Source organism: Nansenia antarctica (assembly GCF_963989245.1).
Source record: "Nansenia antarctica genome assembly, chromosome: 4".
NCBI classification, from domain to species: Eukaryota; Metazoa; Chordata; class Actinopteri; order Argentiniformes; family Microstomatidae; genus Nansenia; species Nansenia antarctica.
Window position 1 is genome coordinate 62,792,813 of NC_137689.1, and position 24,210 is coordinate 62,817,022.

At 46.3% G+C, this 24,210-nt stretch overlaps 1 protein-coding gene across 1 annotated transcript in view; it reads left to right on the forward strand.

Moving 5' to 3' along the window:
- tln1 (talin 1) overlaps positions 1 to 24,210 on the forward strand; it is a 69,696-nt gene that overhangs the window by 6,459 nt on the left and 39,027 nt on the right. Inside the window, exons 2-16 of the mRNA XM_080528218.1 lie at positions 2,707 to 2,857; positions 8,872 to 8,969; positions 9,091 to 9,220; positions 9,720 to 9,872; positions 10,632 to 10,774; positions 16,743 to 16,870; positions 17,181 to 17,241; positions 17,765 to 17,869; positions 18,154 to 18,309; positions 19,686 to 19,787; positions 20,392 to 20,468; positions 20,791 to 20,971; positions 21,523 to 21,636; positions 23,499 to 23,607; positions 23,949 to 24,157. Coding sequence (XP_080384344.1) covers positions 2,728 to 2,857; positions 8,872 to 8,969; positions 9,091 to 9,220; positions 9,720 to 9,872; positions 10,632 to 10,774; positions 16,743 to 16,870; positions 17,181 to 17,241; positions 17,765 to 17,869; positions 18,154 to 18,309; positions 19,686 to 19,787; positions 20,392 to 20,468; positions 20,791 to 20,971; positions 21,523 to 21,636; positions 23,499 to 23,607; positions 23,949 to 24,157 — 1,896 coding nt within the window. The 5' untranslated portion in view covers positions 2,707 to 2,727. The remainder of the gene's footprint in view (positions 1 to 2,706; positions 2,858 to 8,871; positions 8,970 to 9,090; positions 9,221 to 9,719; positions 9,873 to 10,631; positions 10,775 to 16,742; positions 16,871 to 17,180; positions 17,242 to 17,764; positions 17,870 to 18,153; positions 18,310 to 19,685; positions 19,788 to 20,391; positions 20,469 to 20,790; positions 20,972 to 21,522; positions 21,637 to 23,498; positions 23,608 to 23,948; positions 24,158 to 24,210) is intronic.

Sequence of the window (24,210 nt, forward strand, 5' to 3'; positions counted from 1 at the left end):
GATTACCCTCCTGACAGACTGAGCCTTTCACAGAGTCTATAGCCCAGGGCCACGTTCTCATTAACATGTCCACATTTCTGTCATTATTTATCTCCTTCTCATATAATCCCTAATCATAAATCCCTTCTGATTATGAACGGTCATTTTTTGAATGCCCTAAGACATTTACAGGGGAAATGGAGAACTGTATATTTTCAAGCCGACAAACAGTTAGCTCAGAATCTGTTTTTAGTTGGGGGGGGTCAACTTTTGTATTCAAATCCTTCGGCGGTAAATTCGTTTTTTTGGCTGTCGTTGTTCATTTGAAATGAGAACTGCCTTCCAATATCCACAACGAGCGTACAGTATCACATAGCATGACGCAATGGATTGGCCCAGCCTTCTGACTGGTATGCTGGTATGGATATTGAAACACAGTGAGGGACACACCAGCAGGAAACCTCCAAAACCATCCAGTGTTTATTAACTATCATTTAATGACCACATCTAACGACACTCTGGCTTCACTCCCTCTAGGGGGGTTGGACTTTGGTTGGACGATGATGGATAGCGTTCGTATCGGTGTGTGTATTGTGTTGAGGTGTGGGGTCGGTGCATTCCTAAAAGGAGCAGGTCGAATGTCGAAGACTGGTTTTGGAGTTGCCTACAAGTTGCTGCAGGCAGGACGTAGATTACAACACGTGGGCGGAAGAGAAGGCAGGTGCTATGTGTGTGAGTCTTATATTTGTCGATTCTCAATTAGACTCTTTTTTTCTCTTCTCTAGTCTTTACTGTGGGTCCACAACAAGCGTCTCATTTGAGATGGGGTAGTATTCTCTCTCCCAATAAGAGCCTCTTAAACACTGTAGAAGAGGTGTCAGAAGTCATACCCCCCCCCCCCCCCCACCATCACCCACTGTCTCCTCTCTGGCTGTCTCCCTAAATATAGACCAGAGAGAGGGGCATTCCTGCCATACACACACACACACACACACACATGACACACACACACACACACACACACACACACACACACACACACACTCACAAACACACCCACACCCACAGACACACACTGGTGGAGGTAGAAATCAGTATTTGATAACATTCCTTATTCTGTTTCATGAATTACAATGAGCCTGTCCTCTTTCTACCTCCACCAGCCTCCCCTGGATTACAAGGAGGACATAGTGAAAAACATCAGCTGGGCAGCAGTCTTCAACGACTATAGCGGAATGTTTCTTTTAGGAGATCTTTTCTGCCTGCCACAATAACACTGTACAACTCCTCTTCCGGCTGGCTCGATCTGGGTGATCAGAGTCAGGCTGGAGGATATGAAATCTTACCTATACCTACTGTATATTAAGGTCCTTTATTTGCTGACATATATGGATCCTGACAGGCAGGCTAACTTGATTATGAACATATGTTTCCCACCTGCTTCCCCCTGGTTTCCCTATCACTCTTCCATAGAATTGGATTACAGTGCGGTACACCAGTAAGCCTTCTACACCCATACATTACAATGGTCATTAGCCTGTTTCAGCATTAGCATTAGCATTCGGTAGCCTCCTGTGTCCAAATGTCTTTTCCACCAGGGGAGGCAGGCGGTGGCAGAAATCAGAGGACAAAAAAATCAATCAAAATCAATCGGTCTGTCCCTATTTCTACCTCCACCGGCCTCCCCTGCTTTCCACCTACGTCAACACATGACACACAGCGCGCTGTTGGTGTTCCGGTCAGTGGTGTTACTGCGTGTCACTGTGGCACCAGTGGTGCTGACCCTCCTGTCAGCACCCAGGAGGTATTAATACACGTCTGACATCATAGAATTACCACACACACACAACATCCATACGCCTGTTATCTTCCGTAATCAGGCCACGGCTGGGCCTTTCACAAGAGGTATATTTAGAATCATGCACACGGTTTACGGTTAGTGTGTATGTGTGTGTGTGTGTGTGTGTGTGCGTGCGTGCGTGCGTGCGTGCGTGCGTGCGTGCGTGCGTGCGTGCGTGCGTTTCTGTCCATCTCCATGATGGAGTGTTGTGTTGTGATGTTGTGATGGGAGAGTTCACACACTTCGTTGGTGCGACTAATGGTCTCAGCATGTAGCCCACCCCACTGTGTGTATTATGGAGTGGCTGATTGATATCCTGCACATCGCTAGGCAACCCAAGCAGACACCCCTGGAACTTTCAACACAAACTCCTACATGGTCCCGGTTGTTTACTTTTGAGGGACATTTTCTCACAGAAAATTCACTTCTGTTTCCCAGAGCAGAATGCCCCAGAGTGAATAGTTGTCTACGACTGTTTTCGTAGTTCACATTGGAAATAGTTGATTGGGAGAATGAGTCTCGAGACACATGGAAATATGGCTTCTATTTCCAGAAGTGCCACTTCCGCATTTCTAGCCAAGCTGAGCCTGAGATTTCCACTCACTGTTCCTGTAAGCAGGCTTGGAGACAGGCTTCCCCTTTTCTTCCCTGGGCCCTCAGACTGTCACTTCTGAGAGGAGGAACTAGCATTTGTTTATCAACAGGAAGTCCCTTCTGAGAGGAGGAACTCTCCCCTGTCACCTGTCCCCTGTCTCCTGTCCTCTGTCCCCTGTCCCCTGTCCTCTGTCCCCTGTCCCCTATCCCCTGTCCCCTGTCCTCTGTCCTTTGCATCTCACATAAGATGATGTCACATTGACCCCTGACCCTGTATGTCCTCTCTGTCCCAGGCGTAACAAAGATCAGCAGTCATGGTGGCGCTGTCCCTGAAGATCGGCGTGGGGAACGTGGTGAAGACTATGCAGTTTGAGCCCTCCACCATGGTGTACGACGCATGTCGCATCATCAGAGAGAGGGTCCCCGAGGCACAGCTGGGCCAGCGTGAGTAAACACACATACACACACACACACACACACACACACACGTGGACATGGATGCACATCCACACACGTGAACCTGCACGCACGCGCGCACACACACACACACACACACACACACTCACACACTCACACAAACGTGGAAACAGACACATATGTACATGGACACATGCACACATGCACACACACCGCAGTTGCCTGAGGAAGTGAACATTTGATTTCATCAACAACACTGATTTCATCTTTGACCTTTGACCACAGTCCACGCATGATTTAGACAATCTATGAAGACAAACGATCACTCTAGTGACTGAGAAGTAGGCGTAATCTGAGTCTATAAAACCAACACAGCTGCTCTTCAGTCTGCTGTACACCCAGCCAATGCAGATATGACATGTTGACAAAGTAGCAATTTTGTCTTCCAGAATCAGTCATATCACAACAGGGAACTTTAGAACTTATGTATGTTCCATGTTCTAACCCTAACCCTAACCCTGGCCAATCATCTCTCTTTCTGTCATTACATCATCTAAACCAACCAATGGCGTGGGAGAACACACTATTTGACCAGCTGTCTTTCACATCAACACATACGACCACAGGAAACGCATCACAGACAATCTACGGGTGGAGTCCAGAAACTCTGCAGTGACACAAATGGTTGTGACACAAGTGGTTGTGCAGCCAGGGACATGCACTAGCAGCTGATTTCACACCTCTCCACCCACCATTACTCACACAGAACACTAATGCTCACAGGGCGGCCCGCCCAGGGCCGAGGGCTGAACACTAGCCACTAGAACACTAGCCACTTAGTCCCCGTGGGTCAGGAATAGGGGTGTAACGGATCACCTGACTCACGGATCGGATCGGATCGTGTCACGGTTTTTGAGTCACGGATCGGATAATTTTTCGGATCAACACAAAACTTTTTTTTTTTTAAATAAAAACTGCTTTTTCCTTGAATTCTGTTAAAACACCACTTTTATTATGTGAAAAAAACCAACAACATTCAAGATGTCAAAACTGGTCAAATATTTGATAAATATATAACATATTCTACACTCAAACATTACATATTATACTGAAATACACATTCAACTTAAATTATAGTGCAATAATGAGAGAGGGAGGCGCCTGGTTGCAGCAGTGAATCACTGGGCTCTTTAAAGCAGACGAATAAACATGTTTTATGCCACTTTTAACTAAATAATAAAGTGAAACCTTCCTTTAAATTTGGTATGAAAAAAATGCCTACATTATCAGAAGTTGTCATGCTACCTTTTTCGTGCCTCCCGTCATTATTGACAGAGAAGCCAAAGTGCTCCCATACATGGGATTTAAATGACGAGGGAGGCATTTCGAGTTCTTCTCTCCCGCCAACGTTACTAGCACTCTCCATGATACACTTGGGCCACGTTTGTAAATTCACTCTGAGAGCGCCGGAGCGCACACTGGGTCCGACGTCATAAAGAGACCAAGTAATTTGTTTGGACAAGAGGCGTTCCTTCAATGCTGATCAGATTCCAGAGCGAATTTACGAACACAGCCTTGTTGTTGTATATATTATTACTTGTTAACATTTTGCAATTGATCCGCGGTACACATGCGTGCCGAACCGTGAGGGGCGATCCGTACGGATCACGGATCAGCCGTGATCCGTTACACCCCTAGTCAGGAATAGGGTTGCCACCCGTCCTTTATAAGATGGGATCGTCCTGTATTATAAGGGGCGGGTGTAGGTGCTTTTGTTATTTTGTCCTGCAATAAAGCACTTCAAACCGTGTGTATCGATGTATTTGGATTCCCCAAAAAATCATTGCATCACCAGGGGGGAGAAGATGTGGGACTTGGGTGGTGGGGGGCTTGGGGGCCGACCCTTATTTCTACACATGGTAGGAAGGGGGCGACCCTAGTCAGGAAGGAGCAGTGACTTAAGCTAGGGGGGTTATGTGGCTCGTTTGACCTTTCACCTTTCTGAGGTCATCTTTCCATGAAGGGGCGAGGCAGACCTGCGCCGCCGTGTTTGCTTTAGGTTTGACAGTGATCCTGACTGTGATCCACACGGATCAAGCCTCACTTCTGCGTCTTTCATTTTCCAACATTCCCTAATTCTCCCTCCAAGAATTCCTGATCCTCCTATTTCAAAATTCCTTAATCCCTGTCTCCCTGCCGCGCATACCCGTAACGGGCCGGTGATGCAGGGGGGTTGGAATCCGTTGTGTCGTCAGAGTCTGTTTTTAGACTTCCTGTTTGCCTTGTTGACATCAGGTCCTGATGGTTAGAGAGAGAGAAAGAGAGAGAGAACGGTGGGGGGGGGGGGGGGGGGGAAACTTATCTCCAGGAAACTCAGAAATTCCTCAGAAATGGAGTAACAAAGGAAACTACATCCCTCAACAGAAGACACCTCATTGCTGCTCTTCAGCAATGTGTCTCTGTATGGTTGTCTATGAGGCTGTGTGTCTGTATGGTTGTCTATGAGGCTGTGTGTGTCTGTATGGTTGTCTATGAGGCTGTGTCTGTATGGTTGTCTATGAGGCTGTGTCTCTGTATGGTTGTCTATGAGGCTGTGTCTGTATGGTTGTCTACGATGCTGTGTGTGTCTGTATGGTTGTCTATGAGGCTGTGTGGCTGTATGGTTGTCTATGAGGCTGTGTGTCTGTATGGTTGTCTATGAGGCTGTGTGGCTGTATGGTTGTCTATGAGGCTGTGTGGCTGTATGGTTGTCTATGAGGCTGTGTGGCTGTATGGTTGTCTATGAGGCTGTGTGGCTGTATGGTTGTCTATGAGGCTGTGTGGCTGTATGGTTGTCTATGAGGCTGTGTGTCTGTATGGTTGTCTATGAGGCTGTGTGTCTGTATGGTTGTCTATGAGGCTGTGTGTCTCTGTATGGTTGTCTATGAGGCTGTGTGTCTGTATGGTTGTCTATGAGGCTGTGTCTGTATGGTTGTCTATGAGGCCGTGTGTCTGTATGGTTGTCTATGAGGCCGTGTGTCTGTATGGTTGTCTATGAGGCTGTGTGGCTGTATGGTTGTCTATGAGGCTGTGTGGCTGTATGGTTGTCTATGAGGCTGTGTGTCTGTATGGTTGTCTATGAGGCTGTGTGTCTGTATGGTTGTCTATGAGGCTGTGTGTCTCTGTATGGTTGTCTATGAGGCTGTGTGTCTGTATGGTTGTCTATGAGGCTGTGTCTGTATGGTTGTCTATGAGGCTGTGTGTCTCTGTATGGTTGTCTATGAGGCTGTGTCTCTGTATGGTTGTCTATGAGGCTGTGTCTGTATGGTTGTCTATGAGGCTGTCTGTATGGTTGTCTATGAGGCTGTGTCTGTATGGTTGTCTATGAGGCTGTGTCTGTATGGTTGTCTATGAGGCTGTGTGTCTGTATGGTTGTCTATGAGGCTGTGTCTCTGTATGGTTGTCTATGAGGCTGTGTCTGTATGGTTGTCTATGAGGCTGTGTCTGTATGGTTGTCTATGAGGCTGTGTGTCTCTGTATGGTTGTCTATGAGGGTGTGTGTGTCTGTATGGTTGTCTATGAGGCTATGTGTCTGTATGGTTGTCTATGAGGCTGTGTGTCTGTATGGTTGTCTATGAGGGTGTGTGTGTCTGTATGGTTGTCTATGAGGGTGTGTCTGTATGGTTGTCTATGAGGGTGTGTGTGTCTGTATGGTTGTCTATGAGGCTGTGTGTCTGTATGGTTGTCTATGAGGCTGTGTGTCTGTTAGGGATGGACGGTTTCCAATTATTGAAACCGAAAAACCGTCAGAGAGTAAAACCGCGGTTTTCCGGTTAACCAAAAAATACAGTAAAAAATAAAAATAAAATAAAAATTTGAAAAAATAAAAATGAAAAAAAAGAGCGCCAATTTCAAATAATTGAGCCCTACTGCTACAATACACTCATGTCGAACACCATTAAAACACCGTAAGCACAGTCGCAACACATTTAGGCTACTTAGTTTCACAAATATAAGTGGAAAGGCAGACTTTTGTAAGCTACACCATACATGAAAACACATGAACACTTAACACACCAGCTCCGCTGATCCAGGGTGCACGCCTGCACGGAAGATCATCTCTTGGAACAGCGTCTTCATTGAATGAACTGCTTTCTCAATATCTTGGTTCTTAGACAAAGTTTCAGCTGCTGCTCAATGTATTTAAATATTTGAATACTGCTCAATAATCACTGAAATATTAGACTTAGAATTATGCAGTGAACATACTTAAAGCTTTTCATAAAAACCACATGCCGCGAGACTGACTCGTCCTGAACTGTCGTAAGTCAATCAACAAAGAATGCCCCATCAAAATAAAAGTGCCCATGGTAGAGCTGTCAAAATAGAGCTTTCAAAATAAATGTACTAATACAGATAGAGATAAATACAGAACTACCTTTGCGTCACTAAGTGACCGCGTATCTTCTGAGACATGCGTTCTGTCATCACTTTCAGTAGCGCCTTCACACACAGTGGCGCTGTGCACAAACACTCTTGATCCGTATAGCTCTTGTTTTATTATATTGTGGTTTAGTAAATACTGCACTTGGAGTTACATTCAATGCATGATTTGTGCTATAGAACATAAATAAAGTTTGATTGATTGATTGATATCAAATCAAATCACATTTTATTTCTATAGCGCATTTCTCACAAAAGTGACCCAATGCGCTTTACAGAGAGCAGCGAAAATGATCTTATTAAATGTAAGCGAGTAATTGTAAAAAAAAAGGCAACTATCTTTCCCATAGAGTGATTCGTTACCCTTAAATATAATCCCAATTAGATATTAATCCTCAGTTATTCTTCACAACTGACCAAACCTCTCACTCATTGCGCGGCAGATTCAGACTATATCATTGTTATTTTCACACACGACAAACATGTGACATGTTCCAGTTTTATTCTTATTCTATTTTATTCTTCTAAAAAAAAAAAAAAACGGTTTCAGACGGTTTTGATAAAAAAACGTTTCTATTTTTATAAACCCCGGTTTTCGGTTTAACCGAAAAACCGTCCATCCCTAGTGTCTGTATGGTTGTCTATGAGGCTGTGTGTCTGTATGGTTGTCTATGAGGCTGTGTGTCTGTATGGTTGTCTATGAGGGTGTGTGTCTGTATGGTTGTCTATGAGGCTGTGTCTGTATGGTTGTCTATGAGGGTGTGTCTGTATGGTTGTCTATGAGGCTGTGTCTCTGTATGGTTGTCTATGAGGGTGTGTCACTGTATGGTTGTCTATGAGGGTGTCTCTCTGTATGGTTGTCTATGAGGCTGTGTGTCTGTATGGTTGTCTATGAGGGTGTGTGTCTCTGTATGGTTGTCTATGAGGGTGTGTCTCTGTATGGTTGTCTATGGGGCCGTCATGTTGTTACGTAACAGATTCCCGCTGAGTCTGCTGTGTGGACACACTCTCCTCCTTACTTGTCCCGACCTGTGAGTAATTTTCCACTTTGAGAGAGAGAGAGAGAGAGAGAGAGCCGGGGGGGGGGGGGGGGGAGAGAGAGAGAGAGTTAAGAAGACAGAATGGTGTCCTGGCCAATATCAACAGTTAATATGGAATGTTCAGCATCTTAAACGGCCAGATTTCTGCAGCCTTGGCAGGCGGAGCCAGCCAGGCAGTACGGAAGCCCTAGGGGGACAAGATTTAGAGATGTGTGATCTGGTTCTGGGGAGTCTCATGTGTAGTGACCTGTCTCTGGTGGAAGCCGCCGTCTCTGCCTGGATGTAGAGTATAGGATTTAGGCTGCTTTAGTCTGTCCTGTAGTATGGCTCAACATGCTGGGATTATGTGGACTAATCTGATCTGAGACCCAGTGACCCACTCCATCTCAATCCTGACTCACCCAGGGAGAGGAAACCAGAGGAGCAGATCAGTACTTCACACACCTCCAGGAATCCCTCCTATATCCCCTCCAACACACACACACACACACACACACACACACACACACACACACACACACACGCATACACAATCTCTTATACCCTTTTTCTTTCTCTCTCTCTCTCTCTCTCTTCCAGCCAATGACTATGGCCTGTTCCTGTCTGATGAGGACCCCAAAAAAGGTATCTGGTTGGAGTCAGGCAAAGCTCTGGACTACTACATGCTGAGGAATGGGGTGAGTGGCTCTCTGTTGACGGGTACATATTAGTTTAACATACACACAGTTACAGTCAGCTGGACACAATACTAATGATGCTAACACTGTGTGTGTGTGTGTGTGTGTGTGTGTTCATCAGGACACTCTGGAGTACAAGAAGAAGCAGCGACCTCTGAAGATCCGCATGTTGGACGGGACAGTGAAGACCGTCATGGTGGACGACTCCAAAATTGTCAGCGACATGCTGATGACCATCTGCGCCAGGATAGGTCAGTTTTGGGGTGTAGCAAGATGCATTATTCTGATGATGGGGTAGGTGGGGGCGGGGGTCACTAGTTCGATCTCCACCCCAGAAAGGACCCGGATGTAAGCTGGTGACTTGAGGGTTGCTGGCATCATATCTAAGGTCCCTACCTCTGCCGTTGTGCCCTTGTGCAAGGCACTTAACCCGTAACGGTTCCAGGGGTGGTGAACTAAGGTTGACCCGGTGCTCTGATCTCCCTGTGTTATCTGTGGGCAAGTGCACATAAATAACACATTCCTAATAATCTGACTGTATGGCATGTAACGCCTTTGATAAAGTCTCTCACCTGTCACCTTCTCACACCACTTTCTATCGTCAAAAAAACTAACCATGCATCTGTGCATTCGATAACATGTTAGTTTGGCTACATGGATTTTTTTTGTGTGTTTTCAAGATTCCAGCTGAAACTAAAGTCTGTGTTCCATTCATGACTGTGTAGTCCATTCATCATGCTGTTCTCACAGGGATCACAAACTATGACGAGTACTCGTTGGTCCATGACATCATTGAGGAGAAGAAGGAGGAGACCATGGGAACCCTGAAGAGAGACAAGACCCTCCTGAGGGACGACAAGAAGATGGAGAAGCTAAAGCAGAAACTCCACACAGATGACGAGTGTAAGACGCACACATTTTAAATGCTTTATTTATGTGCACATAAATGTATAATATCTAAAGGACATAAATACTACGGTAGTGCATTTTGACATTATGAAAACAGTCAGTTACAATAGTGCTGAGTTGACAACCAGTTATGCCTACACATGGATGTGTGTAACAGGATGTTATTCACACCAAATGATAACAGTGGATTGACAGATACAGTATCAATACAGTAAAACAGACAATATCCAGCTCATGGGTACAAGAAGCACCGCCTTCTCCATATTGAGCGGCTACCAATAATAGCAGATACTGAGCAATACTTTGCTAACTGTTTGGCCCTTCTCTTAGATAGACCAGCCATTTGAAGGCCTCTGACAACAAGCTTATGAACATGGCCCAGGCTGCCAAATATGAAAACTAAAGTTAACATCTGTGACCCAGTTGTGATATGGCCTGCTCCAGCTGTTGGTATTTCAAGATCTTGGTTGAAAAGACTTCCTCTAGGCTATGGTCAAAGGTGCAGCCAACTTCTAGAATGAGCACCTCTCTGTGATTTTCATTGACAATTACAGCATCGGGGGTGTTTGATGAAATACACACACACGCACACACACACACGCAGAGTGGATTGGCATTGGTTGAATTGTCATCAATTGACATTCGTTGACTTGAGTTGTGTTGATAGGCATTGCATTGTACACACACACACACACACACACAGCATGAAGTGGTATTGATTGGCTCTGTGTGTGTGTGTATGTGTGTGTGTAGTGAACTGGCTGGACCACGGGCGGACCCTGAGAGAGCAGGGCGTGGAGGAGACAGAGATGCTGCTACTCAGGAGGAAGTTCTTCTACTCCGACCAGAACGTGGACTCACGAGACCCGGTCCAGCTCAACCTGCTCTACGTACAGGTACCCAGAACCACTAGAATACTAAATCCCAGAACCAGAACCAGAACCCAGACTGACTGTTCTGAGTGAACTTTGGCCAACTTTTAGTACAGAACCTGACCGGTGGGCAATATTCCAGGTGCTTTGATGTAAGTGGGAGATATGTGTGAAGGTTAGAGCCACTTTCATGCCTTTCTGTTGAGGATTGCCAGCATCCATTTCCATTGATGTGAATTAGTCTGGGAATGAAGTGGATCGAACAGCACAGCTGAGGCCCACAGCTGTAGGGTGGAGGGCTGCGATGTCTCATTGAGGTGTCAACCATGCAAATGTGTAACACACATACACACGCACGCACGCACGCACACATACACACACGCTGAAGACTGCCCAGCCCGCCAACACTAAGGTAGAGAACGCACATGCACACACACACACACACACATGCACACACACACACACACACACACACACATACACATACACATACACATACACATATACACACACACACACACACACACACACACACATTTACACACACACACACACACACACACACACCCACATTCCTCTTTCTCAGTTTCTCTTTGACTCTTGGGGGTTTTGGACATTTCTCTTGAACAGAAGCTCCATCCTCTTTCATAACCCTCTTCATGCCTCTGCCAAAGAGAGAGTATATCTGGGAAATTAGAGAGTATTTCACACACTGGCCATGTGGCCTGCCTGGCCTGGCCCTAGTTGCTTGTGCCAGGGTATCCTGTACCACAGACCCTGATAACGGTTCATGCTGGCACGGTGCAATGAAAAGAGTGCAAAATAACAGCATCCGCACACTCAAACACAGTGCAAAAACTTTGTTTTATTGCGAGCTTTCGGTCACAGACCTTCTTCAGGCATAAACTTGATTAAGCCAATGCACAACACCTGTGTCAAAAATGTCACCTAGTGGCGGCGCAATGAAAACAAATGAAACGTGTTCTCACTAGAACATTTGCTTCACTTGGAATCGGAGTTTAGGATACAATTCGCTTTGCTCTGCATCGTTGGGAGCTGTGAGAACGCGCATTGGAAGTCGCTCCCGGTGCAAACAACCGACGGATGCTCCGCTTGAAAAGGGTGGCTTCGCTCCGGTTAGAAACGACGCATCGAGGCTGTCCATAGGAAAACAACAGCGCATGTGTGTTGATCTGGATAAGAACGGGCAATTTTTTTATTTTCTGACCAATCAACTACCACGTCTGTTGCTTCGATTGCGCATGTTACTTCGTTTACAGTGTGTTGTGTCCTGTTTATACCGCCAGTGGGCGCTAGTATGCAAGTGATGTACGCAGTGACGGAAGTGATGTATGCACTTCCGGAGGTGAAGAACGGGAGTTGAATAAATGGCGAATTGAACAGCAGCAGCGTGTCTCCCGGTCTCATTCTTTTACGAACTACTTTCTTACTACAGAATACCACATTTTTGGCGACGAGGATGGCTATTTCCGTACCCTTACCTACACCGTTCATGCCTGTGCCAGGCGAACCTGCTATTTCTTTTCCTACTTGGTTGAGAATGTTTGAAAATTACATGCTCGTAATTGATGCTACCGGAGAACAATGGCCGGAGGAAAGAAAGCGTTCGATTCTTCTACATGCACTTGGGACCGAAGGACAAAGACTGTTCTACACTCTAAAGGATACGGGTGTTAACTACACTTCTGCCGTGGATGGACTGAAAAAGTACTTTGTTCCTAAGGTGAATGTGATTGCTGAACGTCACAAATTTCGACAGAGAGCTCAGGGTCCTGACGAGACGGTTAATCAGTTCCTTGCTTCATTACGCGAGCTAGCTGCAGCTTGTGAATTTGGCGCCATGGAGGAACAAATGATTCGTGATCAACTGATTGAGCGTGTTGCTAATACACGCATACGGGACAGACTTTTGCTTGAATCGGACTTGTCTCTGGACAAAGCTACTTCAATGGCCTTACAAATCGAGGCTGGACTACGGAACTCCAACGTTCTCTCTGGAGCTACAGCTTCGGTGAGAGCCATCGAGAAACAGCCGACGAGGAGGAGGTTCGACAAGGGCAAGAAGAAAGATCCGACGACGACTGCACCTGCCACGGTCTACAGCCAGCCAGCTACAACTGGGAATCAGCGCGCCTGCTTCCGATGCGGATCCACAGGACACTTAGCTAACAAGCCTACATGCCCGGCTGTTAAGGTGACTTGCAATACATGCGGAAAAGTTGGACATTTTTCCAAGGTGTGTAGATCGGCTCAAAAAGAGGTGCGTGAGGTAATGGTGAATGACGTTACTGTGCTTTACATGCAGGGGGCCGTCGTGAATGATAAAATTATGTGTACTGTACGAGTTGATGCAAATTATCATTCCCATGATGTTGAGCTGATAGTGGATACAGGCTCATCTGTTTCTATTATTCCAGAGAGTACTTACCAGACACTTTTCCATACATGTGTCCTTGCTGAGCCTACAGTGAATCTGCTTACTTACTCCAGAGAGAAAATTCCTGTTAAAGGTTGCATGCATGCTACAGTTGTTCATAATGGACATTCAGTTACAGGTTCATTGATAGTGGTTGAATCAGGAAATGCATTGCTGGGACTAGATTTATTTGTAGCATTGCAGATGTGCATTGAGGGTAACAAAATTATTACTGTTAGCTCTGCTAGCTCTCCTACTGTGCTCCGAGCACCTACTGTACAGAGTACCACTCCACAGACCGAACCAGAGGTTCTAGTACAGGAGTTAGGGTGTGCAAAAGGTTTTATGCACAAAATACAGGTTAAACCAGATGCTGTGCCAGTACAGCAGAAACTCAGTGCTGTGGCGAACGCGCCTGCCCCGCATGACACATCCTCCCTGCGGTCCTTCCTAGGACTTGCATCGTGGTATAGTAAATTCATACCTGACTTCTCTACTGTGGTGGAACCGCTACGTGCTACACTCAGGGAATCTACTGACACTAAGTTTGAATGGACAGCGGATGCAGAGTCCAGTTTTACTGAGGTTAAGAGACTGATTACTGAGAGTCCTACCTTAGCATTATATGATCCTGAGTTACCTACTTATGTCACTACCGATGCTTCTAACTATGGATTGGGGGCTATAATGAGCCAGATTCACCCAGACAATACAGAGAGAACCATAGCTTTTGCGTCCAGGACACTTTCTCCTGCAGAGAGAAAGTACTCTACCGTCGAGCGTGAGGCGCTGGCATGCGTTTGGGCGGTGGAAAGGTGGAGAACCTACCTGTGGGGACATCGTTTTGTCCTACGCACAGATCACCAAGCGTTGACAACCCTACTCACTTCCAGGGGTACGGGTCGCGCAGGTCTGAGAATAGCGAGATGGTCTGCACGTCTACTATGCTTTACTTACGATGTCACTTACCATCCAGGGAAACGTAATGTGACTGCTGACTGCTTGTCCAGACTCCCTCTGCCTTCGACAGGAGAGGTGGAGGAGGAGCCAGACATGGTGGCTACTGTGTTCACAGGTTCCTCACATGCCATATCTGTGACCGAGTTCACTGCTGCCTGTGAGGCCTGTCCTGAACTGACTCAACTGAGACAGCAGATACAGAAAGGTTGGCCAAAATGCAGTAAGAATGTGACAAAGGAACTTGCTCCATATTTTAGAGTGAGAGATGAACTGGCTGTGGATGAACTACTTGTCATGAGAGGCCCCGACCGTGTGGTTGTTCCTACTACACTACGGTCTAAAGTTGTAAATTTAGCTCATGAAGCGCATCAGGGAATAGTGCGTACTAAACAGAGACTACGAGAGCTATATTGGTGGCCGCAAATGGACAGATGTGTCCAGACATTAGTAGGCTCATGTGTACCCTGTCAATACAATGACAAAACAGCCAAAACTGCGCCTGCACCACTTACCCCAGTGGAACTGCCAGGTGGACCATGGGAGAAGGTGGCCATTGACATTGTTGGTCCCTTTGACTGTGCGACATGGGACTGCCGTTATGCTATTACACTCACAGACTATTACAGTAAGTGGCCAGAGGTGGCGTTTGTCTCTACTGTAACTACAGAGGCGGTTATTAGCTTCTTGACTACAGTGTTTAGTCGTGAAGGTAACCCTTCCTTCCTGGTCTCTGACAACGGATGTCAGTTTACTTCCCATGCTTTTGCAAGCTTTCTGGGAGAGAGAGAGATAAAGCACCTGCGTTCCAGTGTTTATTATCCAAGAGCCAACGGGGCTATTGAGAGATTTAATCGAGTTCTCAAAGAGTGTATTCAGACGGCTGAGAGAATGCACAAGCCATGGAAACATGCAGTAACAGAGTTCTTACTGAACTATCGCGCTACGCCGCATGCTACTACAGGAGCTACTCCCTTTGAGTTGCTGAGGAACAGAAAGATGCGTCCAAAACTAAATGTCCTCCCTGTCTCACAACAAATTAAGTCACATGAGAAAGTGCAGGAGACAGTGAGACGCAAGCAACAGGAGAGTAAGGAGTACACAGACAGAATGAGGGGAGCGAAAGTGCCCATGTTCCAAGTGAATGACACCGTACGTGTCCGCAGACCGGAGCATGTAAAAAAGGGATCATCAAGATTCACAGAACCGCTGACAGTAGTTAGTAAAGCAGGACAGAATACATACCTGCTCAGTGATGGTCGAAAATGGAATGCATCCAAGCTTACACGCTTCCCCAAGGATGCTCTGTCTGGCACCAGTGGTGAAAAGGAGATTGAGCTAGAGGAGTTCATGGTGCCCGAGACAGAGAATGTGTTTAATGAACCAGGTCCAAGAAGGAACCTGAGAGTCAGAAACCCACCTAGGTGGCTGGTAGACTTTGTGCCGTAGAGAACGTACTAAAAGGGTAGGATAGAACACGGTTCTAACTTAGTACAAAAAGGTCCTACAATGCAATGACAAAAGTGAATGTTCATTTCATGTTTCACTGTCATAAACTGTTTATTGTTGTTATTCATTATGCTGATTCATTCATTTTCATTTCCTTCGTTTTCATTTTATTTCAATTGTACTGACACCAGTCTACAGAATATTGCATTCGTTGAGGACTGTAAATCCCTTTAAGAAAGGGGGAAATGTTGTGTCCTGTTTATACCGCCAGTGGGCGCTAGTATGCAAGTGATGGCCTAGAGGTGGTGGCAGAACAGAGGATGGGGAAAAAACTGGCGGCCATGCTGGCCAATCCCTCCCACCCTATGTACTGCGAGCTGGCAGGGATGAGGAGCAAGTTCAGCCACAGATTTGTTCTCCCCCGTCAAAGTACAAAAAGATTTGGACAGTCCTTTATTCCAGCTGCACTCCGACTCTACAACCAGGCCCTGCAGGGTGGGGGAGACCTGGAGATGGAACTTTTGGAACTTTTTACTTATTGAGCCTGCACTGTTTTATGTTTTTTATTGAATGTTTTTCTGTTTTCTGTACTGAATGTTTTCTGCCCTAACTGAGCTGTTTGACAACAAAATTTCCCCATTGGGGACAATAAAGGTTTTCAATCAATCAATCAATGTATGCAGTGACGGAAGTGATGTATGCACTTCCGGAGGTGAAGAACGGGAGTTGAATAAATGGCGAATTGAACAGCAGCAGCGTGTCTCCCGGTCTCATTCTTTTACGAACTACTTTCTTACTACAGAATACCACACAGTGAGAACGCAAATCAGAGAAATAATTTATGCAACAATGTTGCAAACTCATCCACTTGCTCCGGGTCCTGATTCTGATTTTCATGTGAGAACATGACCTCATTTAGCGGGTCACTCATTTCTAATGTTGAAATAGCACTGGTTTGTCCTCGTGGAGGTGAGAGATGTGTGTCCATTTGAAGCCGGTGAGCGTCTGCACAGCCTGTCTCTGTCTACTGTCTCTGTCTGGGTCCTGACTGCTGAGTTATTCATAACCCCCATGTATTGATTTCTCTGTGTTCTATTGGGAAGGTTTCCCGGTAGAAATGTGACTGGTTGTCCCTGTGTCCATGTGCAGGCCCGTGACGACATCCTGAACGGGTCCCACCCCGTCTCCTTCGAGAAGGCCTGTGACTTCGCTGGCTACCAGTGTCAAATCCAGTTTGGCGACCACAACGAGACCAAGCACAAGCCAGGCTTCCTGGAGTGAGACTGCCTTTCTACCTTCTATTCTATCTATCTATTATTACTATCTACAAACCTGAGCATAAACTGTTGAAATGTGTTCTGATATGCCATCTACCAGGGGAGGCTGGTGGAGGTAGCAATAGGATGATGAGCTCATTGTAATACATACATCAAACAGGTGTACCTCCTCCAGCCTCCCCTGCCATCGACTAATAGTATGGTCTATGTGGTCTTGTATACAGTGACGTGTATAGGTGGTCTTGTATATAATAATATAATATGTCTCCATGTATTAATGTACTACTTCCCTCCTCATTGTCCCCTGCAGCTTGAAAGAGTTCCTCCCTAAAGAGTACATCAAGCACAAAGGAGAGAAGAGGATCTTCCAGGTGAGATAAGACCTTGTTTTTGGCCTATCAAGACACTCTGAGTGTGTGTGTGTGTGTGTGTGTGTGTGTGTGTGTGTCTGATATCTGGGTTGCTCAGCCCTTGCGTGCCGCTGGCCACCCCGGAGGTCCTTCTCCTCTCCTCCCCCAGGAGGCCTGAGGAGGCTGAAAACACATGACCTCTCCTGGACGCATTTAAACCATTTGCGTCTGAAAAGTCTCTTTTCCGTAGCACTGTGTTTGGAATAACAGCCTTTGTCTCCCTGTCTGTGTGGAGTTGGACTGTTTTCAAAGTACGGATAAAAACAGAGTTGAATCAGGCGTCAAGTGAATTCCTGGTTGCTATTTCAGTAACCACAGTCCTATTGATTTAGCACTTCTCTGACCCTGACCGAGTCTCCACCTCCACCGTGAGCCGAGAACCTGGAGCTGGTCCAGCACAGCAGCTGGGGGCACGGGGTATGTGTTAACAGTGTGTGTGCGTGTGTGTTAACGGTGTGTGTGTGTTCTCCCCGTCGCTCCACAGTCACACAAGAACTCCCAGAACATGACAGAGATCGAGGCCAAGGTCAGCTACGTCAAACTGGCCCGCTCTCTCAAGACCTATGGAGTGTCCTTCTTCCTCGTCAAGGTACATTAGAATAATATTGTGGTGGATATCGGATTGGCAAGGCGCGCTAATCATTGTCTTTGTATGTCACACAATGCTGGTGGCATGAAAGGAGTGAGTCAGAAAGCTTTGACAGTGTTCAAGGTGCCTGTCTGGTTCTATTCAAACATGTCTCAATGCCTTCTAAGTCTGAGTTGATGCGTTGACAGTTGAATGGAAAATGCAATCCCATTCAAACACAGAATTTAAAGTAGTTTTAACCGTGTGTGTGTGTGTGTGTGTGTGTGTGTGTGTGGCCCCTGCAGGAAAAGATGAAGGGTAAGAACAAGCTGGTCCCTCGTCTACTGGGCATCACTAAGGAGTGCACCATGAGGGTGGATGAGAAGACCAAGGAGGTGATCCAGGAGTGGAACCTCACCAACATCAAACGCTGGGCCGCCTCACCCAAGAGCTTTACCCTGGTATACGCTCACCTCTCACCTCTCACCTTTGACCCCTGATCATTAGCTGGTCATGTGGCCAAACTGACACTGACAGTGACTCCTCAATTAGAGTCATGGGCTGTGTTCTGATTGTCCATTCTCAATTATTCTATTCTTCTTATGTTTACCTTTGTCTCACCCTCGGTCCCCCCCAAAAACGGACAAGTATAAAACTACACTACGACACTAGCACTGAAGTCAGCACGGGGACATGTATTTCCATTCAGGCCATGTTGTTGTTTTCACACCACAGATGCCATCTTTGTTCTACTTCACCGCATTCCCCACCACTCTGGCTGTCTAGAGCTCGTCTGCATCCAAATATGCATGGAGGAGTGGAGAGTCGTATATTACAAATATTTTGTCCGTCCCCAAGCCCTCTCGTGTAGCTGTAAACATGCATTAGAGTAGAGGTTACATGTCTCGTGGTAAAGCAAGCAGCCTTGATGACATAGCAAAAGATACATTACATTTTTGGCATTTAGCAGACGCCTTTATCCAAAGCGACTTACAACAAATACATTAGTCTAAGTAAGTGAATCATCTGTAATCCATTAGTCATCGCAAGAAAAAGTCATCTATGCTATGGCCAGGGGCCATTGGCAGTCATAATGCTAGAAGAAGGAAGAATTAGGATGTATCCAGTTGCTGCATGCACACAGTACAGTATGGGCTCACGTACAGAGAAGGGTATACATGGTTTTGTTTATTCCAAAACATGAGTCACGAGAACGTCTTGTGAATCTGGGTAAGAACATCAGTCTTGTGTTTCTGGAACACCAGTCATGTTGTGTGCTAGTCATGAGGAGAAGCAGGAAGTTTAAATTCATGTTGTCAATTTACGCTCTGCTTATCTGTCCACAAATGACCCACACTTCCTGTTCGGAGAGGGTTTCCTCTACACATAAATGTGGTTGATTTCTGAACACAAACATACAGTTCCACAATATGCCAGGTCCATTTCCTCTCTCAAAGCATTCCTTTGGTCATGAACCAGAACAGAACAGGGGACTGGGCGTTTGTTTGAGTATTATTATTTTTCATATCTGGATAAATACTCAGGCCTGTATTTCCTGGCCAGAGAGATGAAATGTAGCTGGTTGATGGCGGGTGGAGAGGCGATGGATCTGATACTGAACATACAGCCGGCTAATAACAAACAAGCCTTCCTATAGCTTCCACTAATATCTCAGATGGAGATGACTGTAATAACACTCCTGTAAAGAAGGTTTTTCCTGAGTAACTTGGGGGAAATATTTGGCAGGAGTTGATGATTTCCAATGTGCATGTGGGATGAATTTGAACGTTCTTTCATCGAATAGTTCTGAATTAACTCTTTCTGTCCTTGCTTCTAGGACTTTGGTGATTATCAAGATGGTTACTACTCTGTCCAGACCACTGAAGGAGAGCAGATCGCCCAGCTGATCGCTGGATACATCGACATCATCCTCAAAAAGGTAACGTATCCTACAGTATGCATGCCACCTGTGTCCCCGTGGAGATGAGGCCTTCTCAAACACAATATCTCAGCTGGAGGGCAGGCTGACATTAGAATGAGCCTAGATCATGACTCAGTCATGACAAAGGTGAAGATGATGATGATGATGACGATGATGATGATGTTGGTAGTAGTAGTGGTGGTGATGATGATGATGTTGATGATGATGATAAAGATCCTCCTCATACTAACACGCGTGGTGTGTTCTATACCCAGGTGTGTAATCTAGGGAGGTACAGCAACAGGCCAGGGCCAGTGTGTGTGGGAGGGAGGTTTCCCATCCTCCCTCTTCCTGCACTTGGACCTGACACAATGACCTGTCGTAGAGCTTATTATTTATTATTTTTATTATTTAGATCTGACACAATGACTTTCACTGTAAATCAACGGTTGTTCCAGTGTCCTTGCTGCTCTCGGTTAAGAAGAGTGCCAGAATGTCCATCACGTGTGTTTATAGAGCAGAAGCAGAGTGATTTAAAGGCATGTTCCAGGTGTTGTTGAGGCTTCAGCTGGATGTGGACAGTAGCTGTAAGAAGCCTTCATTCACCTCTCTTCTTCTACAGAAAAAGAGCAAAGACCACTTTGGTCTGGAGGGAGATGAGGAGTCCACCATGTTGGAGGATTCTGTGTCCCCCAAGAAGTGAGTTGAGCTGGTGTGCGTGTGTGCGTGTGTGTGTGTGTGTGTGTGTGTGTGCGTGCGTGCGTGCGCGGGGGCATCCGTGTCTGAGATATGGCACAGTTATCTCACATGTCAGGAATGGATACTGTGGCTTCCTGTCTGTGTTTACAATGATATGTCTCCCCCCCTCTCACTCTCTCTTTTCTCTATCTATTAGTCAATGTTTGCCATCTTTCTGATTTCGAGGAAAATGATTCTTAATAGTTACATTTATAAAGGACAAGTGTATAATATGTCATAAGTGATTTCTAACTCTCTTTCCCTCCTCCCCCCCCCCCCCCAGGTCCACAGTCCTGCAGCAGCAGTTTAACAAGGTGGGGAAGGTGGAGACGGGTTCTGTGGCGCTGCCCGCTATCATGCGCTCCGGCGCTGGGGGTCCAGAGAGCTTCCAGATGGGCTCCATGCCCCAGGCCAAGCAGCACATCACCAGCGGACAGATGCACCGCGGACACATGCCCCCACTGGTGAGACTGGGAGTCCGGACACGCGCATGCATGCACAAATACATACATACACACACACACACCACATGCACACACACATGTACATGCACACATGGTGGTGGTGGTGATGATGATAAAGATCCTCCTCATACTAGCACGCGTGGTGTGTTCTATACCCAGGTGTGTAATCAAGGGAGGTACAGTAGCAGGCCAGGGCCAGTGTGTGTGGGAGGGAGGTCTCCCATCCTCCCTCTTCCTGCACTTGGACCTGACACAATGGCCCGTTGTAGAACTATCTAGATAGTTTTGTCTTTAACTACGCTATTAGGGCACTTATATCAGCACTGGAAATTAAACACATGCTGTGTGTGTCCTAGGGCTTCTCTCTACGAAAACATTGAAATGTATTAAAAATGTTCAGAATAAAGGTCCGAACATTTTGGTTGGTTGCCGACCTGTTCCTGCTTTCACCAGCTGCTGTCACATTATTATACTGTATATTGTAACCGTTTTGTGATGGTGGAGGATGTGTAAGTGGTGTGTAAACTCTCTGTTCTCTCCCTCGTCTCCAGACGTCAGCCCAGCAGGCCCTGACTGGGACCATTAACTCCAGTATGCAGGCGGTGCAGGCTGCCCAGGCCTCGCTGGACGAGTTTGACACCCTGCCTCCCCTGGGGACCGACGCGGTGAGACACCCCTCCTCTACCCGACACCTCCTCTCTCTCCATCACTCTCAATGTCCTCACCACAGCTTCACCACACATCTTTCTTTTTTTGGAAGTGTGTTTTTTTTTCTGTTTTTATTGGACAGAGACAGTAGAGAAAGACAGGGAAGTAAGGAGGAGAGGGTATGTTAGCAGGGTTCTGGGCAGATTCAAACTTACGCCGACAGGGTGCGCTGTCATTTCCAGGACATCTGAAGCGAATTGTGTCAGCAGAGAGAATTCACACACGTGATGTGTTGCATGCCTGTAAGTACAGTGTAGGGCTGCCACAAACGATTATTTTCATAGTCGACTAGTCACCGATTATTTTAACGATTAGTCGACTAATCGGATCATAAATTACAGCTTATCGCACAATTACTCAATCGCTCTTATTTAGCTAGCTTCTAAATCAGCTTCTAAATTTAGCTTGAAGTTGTTAGTTGTTGTTGTAGGCATGTGCTAACTAAAAATAAAGACAATTAAAATGATTGTTCACTCAAAAATAGATATTTTAATGAACTTTGCAGATTTATTTCTGGCATCACTTGCATGTAATGTAATGTAAAGAGTAGTAGAGGGTGCAAACTGCTGAGTAAAATGAGGTAGGCTAGGCACTAGGCAACCAAAAGAATACAAAAACAAAAATAAATACTTGTACAGAGTACAAAAGTTTTGCTTTGCTTCACTCATCTCATAGTAGAACGCGCCTTCTTAGCACTGTAACGTTAAGACAACATTTTTAGCTATTTGATAAGTATCGCTTTGATGACAACGTAAAATAATGTAAGAAGGCTTTTAACGTAACGATATCGTTAGCCAATAACAAGCTAACTAGCTTACCGAGACGAGCCATCGTCTTCCTCGTCATCTGCCACAACGTGCTTCCTTTTTAGATGCTCGCGCATCATAGACGTGCTGCCATGATAAGCGAGTTCAGCTTTGCAAATGTTACATTTTACATTCTTTTTTTCAACGTTGTGGTTGAAATGCTCCCACACTTTAGAGGTACGAGGACAGGAAGACATTTCTCTGTTTGTTTTTCCGGGGAAGTCACGTGTGCCCCGGATGACCGACACTGCGCATGTACATCAAAGACATTGGGAGACGCTAGCCAGTGGCAGCTTCAGGGAAGAAAAACGAATGCTTATCGAATGAAATGAATGGTCTTTATTGTCATTGATATAGTACAGGTACCAAACAACGACATTTGGGAGGGGGGGCTCCCCTGGTGCTAGGATGGGTCATCCGGGACCCATCTCTTCAGGTTACATCTTAACTGCTCCTCCTGAGACATCTTCTGACCCTCACCACTACGTCTCCTAAAGACACCCGCTTTCCCCTCTACTGTGTCCCTAAGAACTTCTATTGCCCCCCTTGTACTGTTTCTCAGTTTCTCCAGTAGTAAAAAAAATATATAAAAAATAAAAATAAAATATATATGTTTTAGTAGAAGGCGATAATAGGGAGAAGGTTTTTCCCTCTATCAGTGGCCCCGGGCCCGAGCTAGAGTACTCTTCCTGCAACGAATGGTGGACTGCTGATTCACATGCTTAGTATTCAAATGTATTGATTGTAAGTCGCTTTGGAATAAGGCGTCTGCTAAATGCCAAAAATGTAAATGTAAATGTAAATGCAAAAAAACTAAAAATAAAAATAAAAAAAAACGCTTATTTCAGCTCCAAAAAAACATGCGACTACGGCGATTACCAAATATGTCGGCGACGATTTTGGTAGTCGACGTCGTCGTGACTAGTCGACTAATCGTGGCAGCCTTAGTACAGTGGTGTTGATAACGCCACTGTCGTCCTTTAACCCTCTCCTCTCTGTCCTCTCCTGTCCAGGCCTCTCAAGCTTGGCGTAAGAACAAGATGGACGAGTCCAAGCACGAGATCCACTCCCAGGTGGACGCCATCACGGCTGGGACCGCCTCCATGGTCAACCTCACCGCAGGTACCGTTGGCTCTCTGCTGGTGTCCCTCTGCTGACCGTGATCAACAGCAGAACCTGCACAGCAGAACCTCTCCACACCACTAAACCTCCCTAACCCTGACCCCTAACTGTGTCCATAACCCTGACCATCTGGGTTAGGGGACAGGGTTAGGGGTCAGGGTTAGGGGTCAGGGTTAGGGGTTAGGGACAGGGTTAGGGGTCAGGGTTATGGACAGGGTTAGGGGTCAGGGTTAGGGACAGGGTTAGGAGTCACGGTTAGGGGTCAGGGTTAGGGGTCGGGGTTGGGGTTAGGGCTCAAGGGTTGGGCTTAGGGTGGTTCTAAGCGTCTGCCTATCCCCTAGGTGACCCAGCGGAGACAGACTACACGGCGGTGGGCTGTGCGGTGACCACCATCTCCTCCAACCTGACGGAGATGTCCAAGGGCGTGAAGCTGCTGGCCGCCCTGATGGAGGACGAGGGGGGCAACGGCCAGAACCTGCTGGGTGCCGCCAAGAACCTGGCCTGCGCCGTCTCGGACATGTTGAAGACCGCCCAGCCCGCCAACACAGAGGTGAGAAACACACACACACACACACACACACACACACACACACTGAAGACCGC